The sequence below is a fragment of the Haliotis rubra genome, unplaced genomic scaffold (genome assembly GCF_003918875.1).
Source record: "Haliotis rubra isolate DU_JTF1 unplaced genomic scaffold, ASM391887v1 Scf3, whole genome shotgun sequence".
In the NCBI taxonomy this organism is placed as follows: Eukaryota; Metazoa; Mollusca; class Gastropoda; order Lepetellida; family Haliotidae; genus Haliotis; species Haliotis rubra.
In genome coordinates, this window is record NW_025766968.1 from 5,519,412 (window position 1) to 5,533,675 (window position 14,264).

Below are 14,264 nucleotides of genomic sequence, written 5' to 3' on the forward strand. Positions count from 1 at the left end.
GAATCTGCAAAGGTGTGTTTTACGTTGCATGTGACCTTTAACATATTATAAAAATGAATGCTCGTTCAGTTGAAGACCTATTTGATCTAAGCTTTTATTCCCAAAATGGGTTTGTGCATGTCTGACTGTATGGAATGGCTGATGCATTGTGGCAACCTCATCCTATCATAAAAATCCTCATGTTTTTACCATCTATCACTTTCCAATAATATCCTTTTATCATTGACAACAAAAATACTAATAAAGTAGGCTTATTTTAAAGAGATGGCAAATGTGGATTTACCGCTAATGATTACCTCAATCTTGCTACAAATTGTAGGCTTTCAGTGTCAAACCCATCACAGGACCAACGGCCCTGCTTTCGGTGGGCCACACAGAGCCAGTTTGTAATGCTAATGTACATATGTGAATCTATCGCTTTTCCCACTTTCCAGAATGTGATGATCTTGTGTAGGTGTTTAGGTTTACTAGGCCAGGGTCTCATAGCAAGGTATTTTACAACAGCTTAGACATAACTCTTTTTACACAACATAGAACATAGAATACTGAAGTAACATTTTGTCTGTGCAATGGGATATTGTCTTTAGGCATATGATCTCAGCTCAACTGCATCATAGATTGTGAGTTCTGCTATTGACTACTTTGACTTGTGTGTGAATATGCATGACAGGCTTTCATGCATGATGCAAAATTTCATTGTTTCCATCTTGTGTTCAGATGCAAATGGTGACAAAACAGAATGGACGTGGGGGGGTACTGAATGAGCAAACGTGACAGTCTGTAATTGCCGTGGATGCCATGCCATATTTTTAAACTGTTCAAAAATTTTCCATGGCAGTCACGGTACTAGAGAGAAACCTAGTAAGTCGTAGTAAACGGGGAATGCAACAAAACGTGACAGCATGTAATAGGCCACAACGGTTCCGCAGTGGGACGGGAGGCATGTGTATTCCTCGGCATCTCAAGGTCCTTTTAAGCTTTGTCACATTCAGCCACGTTTGTTTGGCGTTTTGTCAGCTGTTTCACCCTTGCTGCCCATTCTGTCCCGGTTCTCATGGCAAGCTAGGTTGTATGGTAGCCAATTCAGCCCGTTCTATCACGACATATCCAGGCGTGTGATGGTTTACAGGGCTAGTGAGACATGGCACATTGCGTTCTCTGGCATTCCCTCACTGCAGCTGATGCTGGCCTTCTTGCTGACGCAAGGACACGATGCATGCCCCCAGCAAACATACAAACACAAAATCTTCTTCATCTTGGGGGGGTTTATGCTGCTCTTGCCTCTCAGGATACAATGGCTGCTAATGCTTGGGAGGCCTTATTTTTATACCATGGGCACAAATGTGCTCCAAAGCTAGCCAGCATCCATGTTTCATCAGTAGAATGTCTTGACAGAATGCGCAAAACATGTCAAAACCTTGATCAAAACTTAAGAAACGTGAGGGAACGCATCAGAACCTGACAGGCCTGGAGGAAACGTAATGGCATCCGTAGTGGACTGCGGGCCGAGCCGTAGCGTGCCTTTGAGCTTCCGGGACTCAGCAGCCCGTTTTTCCCAACAGCCCATCGCGAAAACTGTGAGAGACTGTGAGAAAACTTAGCAGGACTGAACAAAACTGGACTGCAGAGGAACAAAATGGCCAAAATCCCACAGTGCACTACGTTTCTGGGAAAAGGGGCTGCCGTGGCCACCGGGAACATAGTGTAACCTTAGCATTACGTGGTAGTCTCTGGTCATGGCTATGGATGAATACCAAGAAGTGGCTGGTGGTAGACTTGTACAAGAATTGAAAGAAGTGCCACAGTAACTTCCTACATTATTCAACATGATCAAACTACATAAATGATAACTCTGACAACTGTAATAATGGACAGTAAACTCAACCCACATCTCTTCCCGTTTGGGATGTGGCTTTTCTGGTAAAGCACGATACATAGACTGTGTGACATCTTCCTCAACTGCTCAGCCATGAGTACAATGTTCACCTTTTACATAAGACGACAAATGTGATTTGACATGGCAAATGAACAAAATGCTCTATTACTTGCATATTTTGTCACTGAACACTGCTTGAAAAACATTAGTCTAAACAAGAAGACATGGTCATCAATATTCCCCGCCACCTATTTAGTTCCTGTTTTTTAACTCCACCATGACATTCATGTCCTGAAAACACATGCCACATTTGGTTTCCCTATCTATAACGGTTACTGAGAAAATCTGTTCCGGCTGGGATAATGTGCACTAAGTCAAGAAATGCATGACAAGGGCCATAACTCTGTAACAAATTGTAACACGGTTTGCGTTCTCGAACTCCATCAAGGCATTCATGACCTGAATACACATACCAAATTTGGTTTCCCTATCTATAACAGGTTTTGAGAAAATCTGTCCCCTATCATCTCGGACAGACCAAACCAATATCCCCCTCCCACTTAAAGGTGGGGGATAATGAGGAACATAGCAAGATGTTCCGTCATAAAGAGTTACATACATACATTGTAAATGTTCATACCTTACTTTTTTAAATAAACACTGTATAAGACATTAGTTACACAAAATATTACAGCAAAAATCTCAAAAATATCTCACCGAGAAATGTCCACACAAAAGCTGGTTCATTGTAGATCATCATGGCCACTGTGTCCCCCACCGACAGCCCCCATGTCCTCACAACATTTGCTACTCTATTGGCTTGCTGGTCAATGTATTCATAAGTGAAAACATTGCCTTCAAAAATAATAAACGGCTTCCTTGGTTGATTGTAGACATGTTTCTCAAATCTGTCTATCAGGAACTCTCCACTTTCCAAATCTTTGTCCATTTCAGTTTTGAAGCGCTTCCCGACCTTCATGACCTTGAGGTCATGATTTATCCAAGGAAACATGGTTTTCCAGGCGACAACAGACGCCCCTGCTGCTCCAGCAACACCGTACACAACCTTGTCCAACATGCTGCCAACTGTATCAGTTCACGTCTGCTCTCACATAACAGGTCGCCTGGAAGAAGAAGGAGCACATGGATCATGATGGTGCTTCATGCAGTATTAGATAGGACTGTATTGTATTGACCCAGCTATGGGATCATGCTGCGATCATGTATCAATACAAACATATTGGTTGAAATTGATTGTAAAATACTATTTTCAGACTTCAATTCGCTGTAGCAGATTCTTAGTAAAGTTTGCTTGTCATTCATTCTATTCATGGAGCAAAAAACACTGAGATACATATACCTGGCAAAGAAATACATACTGTGAATGAAGTGAATAAGGCGACTGTGTACTTAATGCATATAACTTGACACAAATCAGCGGAGAGCAACATCCAAACAAAGTTCATAACACCTGTCAATCAAGGCAAGAAGCCAGAAGAACTACTTACAAAATGAAACTAACCAGAACAAATACCAGGGATTATTCCTACATTAGTTTCCACTACTATGTACGAAATAGGAACGATGAAGATGGCAAGTCAGATAATCTAACCACATGCTAACTGGAATGCGACCCCTGACCATCAAGTACACTTGACATTACAAAGTACACTTAGATACCTAGTTAAAAGACAGACAGACCATGGCTGTCATGTGTTATCTCTAGACATTCGCTCAGTGGATGCGTGAATGATACCTCAGCAGTCATTTATAATTATAATAATGATAATAATAATGCTTTTTGGTTCGTTTTGTTATTAAATGCCACTCATAGCAATATTCCAGCTATATGGTGTCAGTCTGTAAAAAAATTGAGTCTGGACCACACAATCCAATGATCAACATCATGAGCATTGATCTACAGAGCTCCAGATAAGATTTAGCTCATGTGGGTACTGTACCCACTGTACTTTTTTGGAGTGGGTATTATGAATGTTGAGTGGGTATTTCATTTTCCGTTACCCACTGCTTTCAAATATGTGCGTATTTCAGTCATTTTACTTACCTATTATTATGTGACTGAGTAAGTTTACTAAGCAGGTATGTTCTGCCTTATGTCATACCTAATCAAAACCAACTTAAATATAATGGAAATGATTTCATAAAAAATCACTCATTCTATACTGACAGTACAACACTTGTCCTATACTAACAGTACAACTTGATAGCAATCGATGTCTTTTTCATTACGCAAGTGATTTTTATAAATATATTCCGTACACATTTGTTTTAAACTGTTTGCGTATCTAACATTTTAAATGCGTAATTGGTACGCAACAATTATTTTCAATGCGTAATTGGAAATTTTATACGCGTATTTTACCCGGATACGCAGATATCTGGGCCTCTGGATCTACACAATTTGATGTGTCAACCAAGCCAGCGAGCCTGTCCATCCGATCCCATTAGTCGCCTCTTACAACAAGCATGGGTTGAAGACGGATTCTAACCCAGATCTTCACATGAATTATAATAATAATGCAAAGTAAAGGGTGTAAACATGTTGTCCAGAAAGTCCCCTTTCTTGCACAATATGGAGTGGGGCTCAGGGGTGGAAATAACCCATTGCCCAACGTCTGAGTCCAGTGTTTTTTTTCTGTCAGGCAAGCAAATTTGTATATCACACTGTACCGGTGTCCAGTTGACTTTCCAAAAACTCAACAAGAAAACAGCTGGTATAGTGTAAAAATTATCCGGGCAAGTGATTTTACATGTGCCACTGTTCCGGAGTACACCAGTAAGTTTAAAGTTATTTCCATCCCTGGGGCTTACTCAGACATAGTGATGCCACCCTACAACTGTCCACCGCCACAGGTCATGAAGCCACAGGTTGACATTGGCTCAACATTTATTTCCAGATCACCAGACAATACCCCGCTTATCAAAGAAGTGTAAAGTGAATTGGGATTAATCGAACATCATTATCACTTGGGGTCTGTCATCATTATCACCTGGGGTATGTCATCATTAACACTTGGGGTCTGTCATCATTATCACTTGGGGTCTGTCATCATTATCACCTAGGATCTGTCATCATTATCACTTGGGGTCTGTCATTATCACCTGGGGTCTGTCATTATCACCTGGGGTCTGTCATTATCACTTCAGGTCTGTCATTATCACTTGTGGTCTCTCATTATCACTTGGGGTCTGTCATCATTATCGCTTGGGGTCTGTCATCATTATCACTTGGGGTCTGTCATCATTATCACTTGGGGTCCATCATCATTATCACCTGGGGTCTGTCATTATCACTTGAGGTCTGTCATTATCACTTGGGGTCTGTCACCATTATCACTTGGGGTCTGTCATTATCTCCTGGCATCTGTCATCATTATCACTTGGGGTCTGCCATTATCACTTGGGATCTGTCATTATCACTTGGGGTCTGCCATCATTATCACTTGGGGTCTGTCATCATTATCTCCTGGCGTCTGTCATCATTATCACTTGGGGTCTGTCATTATCACTTGGGGTCTGTCATTATCACTTGGGGTCTTTCATCATTATCACTTGGGGTCTGTCATTATCACCTGGGGTCTGTCATCATTATCTCCTGGCGTCTGTCATCATTATCACTTTGGGTCTGTCATCATTATCACTTCAGGTCTGTCATCATTATCACTTCAGGTCTTTCATCATTATCACTTGGGGTCTGTCATTATCACCTGGGGTATGTCATCATTATCACTTTGGGTCTGTCATCATTATCACTTCAGGTCTGTCATCATTATCACTTGGGGTCTGTCATCATTATCTCCTGGCGTCTGTCATCATTATCACCTGGGGTCTGTCATCATTATCACTAGGGGTCTGTCATTATCACTTAGCGTCTGTCATTATTATCTCCTGGCATCTGTCATCATTATCACTTGGGGTCTGTCATTATCACTTGGCATCTGTCATCATTATCACTTGGGATCTGTCATCATTATCTCCTGGCGTCTGTCATCATTATCACTTGGGGTCTGTCATTATCACTTGGGGCCTGTCATCCCTATCACTTGGGGCCTGTCATCATTATCCCTTGGGGCCTGTCATCATTATCACTTGGGGTCTGTCATCATTATCTCCTGGCGTCTGTCATCATTATCACTTGGGGTCTGTCATTATCACTTGGGGTCTGTCATCATTATCACTTGGGGTCTGTCATCACTTGCCGTCTGTCATTATCACTTGGGGTCTGTCATCATTATCACTTGGGGTCTGTCATTATCACTTCAGGTCTGTCATCATTATCTCCTGGCGTCTGTCATCATTATCACATGGGGTCTGTCATTATCACTTGGGGCCTGTCATCATTATCACTTGGCGTCTGTCATCATTATCTCCTGGCGTCTGTCATCATTATCACTTGGGGTCTGTCATTATCACTTGGGGTCTGTCATCATTATCACTACCGGGGTCTGTCATCATTATCACCTGGGGTCTGTCATCATTATCACCTGGGCCTGTCTGTCATCATTATCACCTTGGGGTCTGTCATTATCACCTGGGGTCTGTCATCATTATCACCTGGGGTCTGTCATCATTATCACCTGGGGTCTGTCATCATTATCACTCTGGGGTCTGTCATCATTATCACCTGGGGTCTGTCATCATTATCACCTGGGGTCATCATTATCACCTGGGGTCTGTCATCTCACCTGGGGTCTGTCATCATTATCACCTGGGGTCTGTCATCATTATCACCTAGGGTCTGTCTGTCATCATTATCACCTGGGGTCTGTCATCATTATCACCTAGGATCTGTCATCATTATCACCTGGGGTCTGTCCATCATTATCACTTGGGGTCTGTCATCATTATCACCTGGGGTATGTCATCTCATTAACACTTGTCATCATTAACACTTGGGGTCTGTCATCATTATCACCTGGGGTCTGTCATCATTATCACTTGGGGTCTGTCATCATTATCACCTAGGATCTGTCATCATTATCACCGGGGTCTGTCATCATTATCACCTGGGGTCTGTCATCATTATCACCTGGGGTCTGTCATCATTATCACCTGGGTCTGTCTGTCATCATTATCACACCTGGGGTCTGTCATCATTATCACCTGGGGTCTGTCATCATTATCACCTTCTGTCATCATTATCACCTGGGGTCTGTCATCATTATCACCTAGGGGTCTCTGTCATCATTATCACCTGGGGTCTGTCATCATTATCACCTGGGGTCTGTCATCATTATCACCTGGGGGTCTGTCATCATTATCACTATCACCTGGGGTCTGTCATCATTATCACCTGGGGTCTGTCATCATTATCACCTGGGGTCTGTCATCATTATCACTTGGGGTCTGTCATCTGGGGGGTCTGTCATCATTATCACCTGGGGTCTGTCATCATTATCACCTGGGGTCTGTCATCATTATCACCTGGGGGGTCTGTCATCATTATCACCTGGGGTCTGTCATCATTATCACCTGGGGTCCTGTCATCATTATCACCTGGGGTCTGTCATCATTATCACCTGGGGTCTGTCATCATTATCACCTGGGGTCTGTCATCATTATCACCTGGGGTCTGTCATCATTATCACCTGGGGTCTGTCATCATTATCACCTGGGGTCTGTCATCATTATCACCTGGGGTCTGTCATCATTATCACCTGGGGTCTGTCATCATTATCACCTGGGGTCTGTCATCATTATCACCTGGGGTCTGTCATCATTATCACCTGGGGTCTGTCATCATTATCACCTGGGGTCTGTCATCATTATCACCTGGGGTCTGTCATCATTATCACCTGGGGTCTGTCATCATTATCACCTGGGGTCTGTCATCATTATCACCTGGGGTCTGTCATCATCATTATCACCGGGGTCTATCATTATCACCTGGGGTCTGTCATCATTATCACCTGGGGTCTGTCATCATTATCACCTGGGGTCTGTCATCATTATCACCTGGGTCTGTCATCATTATCACCTGGGGTCTGTCATCATTATCACCTCTGGGGTCTGTCATTTATCACCTGGGGTCTGTCATCATTATCACCTGGGGTCTGTCATCATTATCACCTGGGGTCTGTCATCATTATCACCTGGGGTCTGTCATCATTATCACCTGGGGTCTGTCATCATTATCACTGTCATCATTATCACTGGGGTCTGTCATCATATCACCTGGGGTCTGTCATCATTATCACCTGGGTTTATCATCATTATCACCTGGGGTCTGTCATCATTATCACCTGGGGTCTGTCATCATTATCACCTGGGGTCTGTCATCATTATCACCTGGGGTCTGTCATCATTATCACCTGGGGTCTGTCATCATTATCACCTGGGGTCTGTCATCATTATCACCTAGGATCTGTCATCATTATCACCTGGGGTCTGTCATCATTATAACCTGGGGTCTGTCATCATTATAACCTGGGGTCTGTCATCATTATCACCTGGGGTCTGTCATCATTATCACCTGGGGTCTGTCATCATTATCACCTGGGGTCTGTCATCATTATCACCTGGGGCCTGTCATCATTATCACCTGGGGTCTGTCATCATTATCACCTGGGGTCTGTCATCATTATCACCTGGGGTCTGTCATCATTATCACCTGGGGTCTGTCATCATTATCACCTGGGGCCTGTCATCATTATCACCGGGGGTCTGTCATCATTATCACCTGGGGTCTGTTGGAACCTATTCTGCTAATACAGACTATAAATCATTCAACGTACTGACCACAGAACATTGACTTATGGCAGTTTCTAACATGCCAACAGATGATGAACGCTCTATGCGCTGCATCACTAGTTCATGCACAACTGTGTGAATCAGAATCAGTTAGGTTGAAAGAAATAATGAAATAATAATATCTGACCTTAAAAGTGTCAAATTAATGAATGACACCCTATGTACGTGGCGTGTTCCATATGGCACATGCAAACTATTGGATGTGTTTTGGTTTAAAATCAACAATGTTCTTGCATAACATGTTGGTTGTCAGCAGTTATCTATGGATCAACATTTACATTTCCTGATATCCTCCATAAAAAGATTTTAGAAAAGAACTGATAGCATTTCTACTATTCCATAATATTCAACTTTGGGAAAGCATCAGCACCTAAAATGTTGGAACTGTTGAGGTAATTAAAACTCCATGTTTAACTTTAAGAGGTGAGTTTCACATGTGTGAGGTTATATAATGCATTTACCATGGCAAGTATTGACCAACTCAAGCGTAGTTATCACCCGACTAAATACAGTAAACTAAGGCTGTAACAATCAAATGAATCGCCAATTTTAGTTCATTACAACCATACTTTGTTATATGCATTTAAACTAAACTATACAGCAAGTGTCCGATACCTAAAAGCAGTTCATCATCATGATCATATCCGTAATTTTATTATAAGACTGTTATAAATGTTGTTTAGTCCATTACATGGAACTGAATATTAGGGCTGCAACAAATACTGTATGTGGCGATTATGATATGTATCATGAATATTGGGTAACGAATACGAATAATTACTCACGAATACAATATTGTAGTTAAGTGATTGATGCACAATATGGAACGCCCATGTTGACAGTGTTAATTTGTCGCAGCAATAACCAGTTATCTCATGACACTCAAATTTGGTATGTAATAGTTTATAGTGGACTGTACCATGTGCGGCCTTGGCAAACTAACATGACTTGTGCTACTGCAAGGCTAGTACATATTCCATAATTGCATATCTCACTTTGAGAAAGAACATAGGGTTAAAGTAAAACACACTCCCTTCAAAAAATTGTAAATATTCGTTAATATTTGGTTCTGGTGACCATGAATAATTAATTGAATTCATGAAGGGCCTCGGTTCAATTCACCGCATATGCGAGTGAATCGTAACAGCCTTACTGAATATTCTTTATCTGTAAATATATTCATGGAAAGCTACCAGATCACACAATCATTCAAAGTATAGAATACCATACTTAATAAACTACCAATATCCATGATTATTTATGAATTATCTACCTGTAGTGACTTCTTTGAGTGGCTTATTTAGAAGTTGGAGAGTCAGATAAGGACAAACTTTATGGATGAACAACTTTTTTATTCAGGTGATGCGACGTATCGATACAGATTCTTGTATCGTTGTCAAGCAAGTATGAGTCAGGTAGTAAATAGGGTGTTATATTATGCAGTAAGTAATTAACAAAAACAACAAGAAGTCCTGTTAGTTGCATCTTACAACAGGCATGAAGTGAGTGAGTGAGTGAGTGAGTGAGCAAATTGCAACACCTGACACTACTGGACCACCTCTGGCCCTGATTTCCATAGACAATATTCAGCAGCTTTCACTTACCAGTGCATATACATGTATTCTCAGATGCACCCTGTATATATAAGCACGACTTGTGTAACTAAGCACGACTGTGAATATCCTTCTGTAGCTGCTAACAATGTCCCAGCAGATCCAGCTAATAACACCAGGACGTGACGTATACATGCAGCTTGTGTTGATGTGTAAAGATCATAAATTACATCCTTCCTTCATTAGACAGCTCAAAGTGATGGTTTTCGATTCCAATTATTAATATATTAATATTCCTGTTTCAGTTTTTTCCAATTAGTTTTCAAAATTGGTAAAAATTTGCTTTCCATATAATTGATGGAGCGAGTGAGTTGGGTTTTATCCCACTCACAGCATTGTTCCAGTTTTTCTCATGGCATGTGAGATAGTGTTGGGAATTGGTAGAAATTTCACAGTTGATAACTAGCAATCATCGAAAAAAATTGGTTACCATCAGTTTTCAGATTTCCCTATTCATGTGGTTATTACAGATATGTATAACGTGGTTCTCTCTTGTTTACTTAGAAACTGCACAAATTGAGTTTGCAAATTTCACATCCAATGTAAAATGATGCAACTTGCTACTTTAAAGTGATTACTAATAGTAATATATCATGAACATAAATCTCCTGGAGTATTCAAGAAATATTCAGTCATAAATGAAGTGAGTATTCTAAGAATTAGACTTTTTCAGGCCCGGACACTTTCTAAGATATGTTCCATCGTCAAGTGTTTCAAACACTGAAAACAGTAGTTCCAAAATTATGTTCAATTATGAGAAAATCTCATCGACTGTTTGGTCGTTTGGTCACTGCGACCAATCTTTGATTATTAATTTATTTCAGTTAATCAGAACACCACTAATGTAAGAGCGAAGACCATAATGTAAGAGAGAAGCCCAAAGTCATGCAGGTTTTAGACTTTTAGCACTTTGATGAAACCCATGATGAAGAGTATGGTTCAGACAAACCTAGGAACATATTCAAGCTGATCCTGGAATCAAACCCACAATCAGAGTTTCTTGTTGTTCCCTCAGGACACAACTGGGCACAGGGAATTGCAACCTTATGTGACCTCAATTTCCATATTAGGAGACATCTGCAGCTGCTTTTACTTGGTGAGGTGAGGTGAGGTGAAATTGGGTTTAACGTAGTGCTTGAGAATATTTCGCTCATATGACGATGTGCATGCATGTGTATGTGCGGCTGCTTGTACTAGCCCAGACTGATGCTGGTTTTATAGTGCTAGCCCACTGAGATACCACACCGCAGTGAAGCATGAATACCCCACTCAGACACATTATACTGACTCCGAGCCAACCAGTCCTTGTTGTACCCATTAATACCGAGTGCCAGGCAGGGACCAACAAGTACCATATTTTAACGTCTTTTGGAATGACGCGGTTGGGTATCGAACCTGTGACCTTCCGCTCTCCACTTTTACTTAGTACAATGAGCCGTCATTATATTCTATATATCAGTTTTAGAGGTCGTTACAGGCAATATGTGGGTCCTGTGAAGTAACGGTGTAGAGAACTGTTTGATAATTTCCTCAGAGCCTGAAATGAATCATTGATCATTTGGACTGGTGGATGAAATGATGCATGAAACTGCTCTGAAAGGAACAGCTAAACACTAAGCAAAGTCGTACATGTGTTGTCGGTACAATCAATAACATTTTACGTCCCTCAGTGAATGGCGCACATTTGCGCGTTGCGTAAAACCCTGTTACATACATAAACTGATATACCAATTACTGTTACAATTACTGATAAAATTACCTATCCTGCATATGTAAGGATAAATAGACTTGTAACTATATATGAACTGTTTGTTATCAATTAGGGGATGTCACAGAATTTTAATCGTTGCTTTTCAAAATAACTCAAGTACTATATATCCCCAGCAAAACATTCCATGATCTTACCTCAGCTATGCTAATTTCATGCCTATACAGTAGTGAGTGGATATTTTGTATTTCAATGCTTCACTACCGACATTAATTCGTAGAACAGCTGGTGTTGATTAAAGCTCTTTGCTGACAATAGCATCAGAATGTTGGTCAGAATAGTAATCTTTCAGTATCCTGCACTTAGAAAGACAGATTTATGAAATGACACAGGCCGGCACACTCCACTTGTCACATGCACAATGAGCACCTGAGGATATGAATGTTCCTAATCAGCTGATTTAGTTTGTCGTTTAACGCCTGATTCCGTGGTGATACAAATCATAGCCTCCAGTAAATAGTAAGGACTAAAATCACCATTATCAAAACTGTACTCCAAGCAAGCGTAGCTTAAAAAAACAATGCATGGAATCAGAAACGTGTTACTTTATACAGATTAGTGAGGGATTATATTATACCATAATGCCTATCATAAGGGCTAGAAGAATTTCTTAATGTGGTATTAATGGAAAGTTATATGTAATCACTATTTAGACTAGTAAATGCTCTTGGCCAAACTTCTATCCCTGACAGAACACTGATTTAATACAGTCAGTTAGTCAACAGGTACTCCACTGAAGAATGTACAAGTGGCTCAGTATTGTTTTCTGTCATGGGCGGATCCCCCCTTTTGAAAATGACTTAAGTCCACATTGAAGATTATTTTTTTCGTGGGGGTTGGGGGGTCGAACTCCCTGGAACCCCCAATCCCCCCACACACGCACTTTCAAAATTCCTGTATCCGCCCATGCCTGTCATGTAAATGTTACACTTCTGTTGGGTTACAATGATACTAGTGAGTGAGTTTTGACTTTTATGTCACTTTTTGCAATATTCCAGCATTATCATACCAGGGGACATTATAAATGGGCTTCAAACATAGAACCCATGTGGGGAATCAACCTCAGTCTCTGGTGTGACGAGCGAATGCTTAAACCCCTGGGCTACCCCACCCCATAAAAATAGTTCCAGCTACACGGGGTACTGAGTGAATACTGCTCACATATCATCAATATTACAAGAGCGTCTTTAGATGAACAATATCTCGTACCACAATCACGATGCTTTCAAAATCAAAATTGTTCCTCACCCCAGATGTGGAATGGTTTGGCAAGTCGAATTGCCTGAGATCTTGCGTCTCTGACATTAATCATTATTCCAGGCTCCATTTTGACCTTACTTCTTAGTTTAAACATTTCCCCCCAATTCTTTTGGGAATGCAAAGTAAGGACATGTTCTCAGACATCACTTACTACAGATCAAACATTCCATTCCAGAGCTAACAAAGATATAGGTTACAGTGCCTATACAAGTCTAATGTTTAGTAAAAACACAACCCTGTCTCACAGATCATAGTGGAAAGTGGGTCCAAAAGTCAGGTCAACCTGTGGTCTTTGCTTGTGACTGTTGAAACCCTCGCAAACCTCGATCACAGGTTACAAAATGAAGATCTTGTTATGTACTGACAAGTCTATAACACTTCTGAAACTTAAATCCATGCTTTGGACGGTCCATATGGGAAATGCAGGAATTAATATCCAATGACAACCCCAGGTGGACTGGTGGCTCTGACTAGAAAAGAGATAGATGGGATCTGAGAAAAAACAACTTCAATAAAGTTCAAAGTTCGATGAATGTCTCGAACTTGACACAAGTGACAGCCCAGCTTCAATCGACAGTCGGTGACCAGCTGGTGACAACACCCACAACAATGACAATCATCTAATATGATGACAACTACATCTAATATATGGGACACGTCTTCAGTTAGTACTTCACTACAAGCAAAATCAAGAGCTGCAGACTGACCTTATTCGTACAGCGATAAGTTACCTCCCTTGGCGTTTATTGAGTTATTTTAGTAGGCGAACGTTTCAATTATCGCGAAGAATAATTTTACCCACAACACTGGGTATGGAGAAGCGAGTGTATATTTACACGACTGCTTTTCACACTTGGTTGACACATGTCATCGTATCCAAGTTGCGTAGACCGATGCTCATGCTGTTGATCACTGGGTTGTCTGGTCCAGACTCGATTATTTACAGACTGCCGCCATATAACTGGAATATTGCTGA

General features: G+C 41.1%; 1 protein-coding gene across 1 annotated transcript in view; it reads right to left on the bottom strand.

The window, feature by feature from the left end:
• Window positions 1–14,017, bottom strand: part of LOC124282457 (very long-chain acyl-CoA synthetase-like) — a 42,971-nt gene extending 28,954 nt beyond the window's left edge. The window contains exons 1-2 of the mRNA XM_046718444.1: window positions 13,996–14,017; window positions 2,594–3,000 (exon numbers count right to left, since the gene is read on the bottom strand). Coding sequence (XP_046574400.1) covers window positions 2,594–2,954 — 361 coding nt within the window. The 5' untranslated portion in view covers window positions 2,955–3,000; window positions 13,996–14,017. The remainder of the gene's footprint in view (window positions 1–2,593; window positions 3,001–13,995) is intronic.
• Window positions 14,018–14,264: the final 247 nt, after the last annotated feature.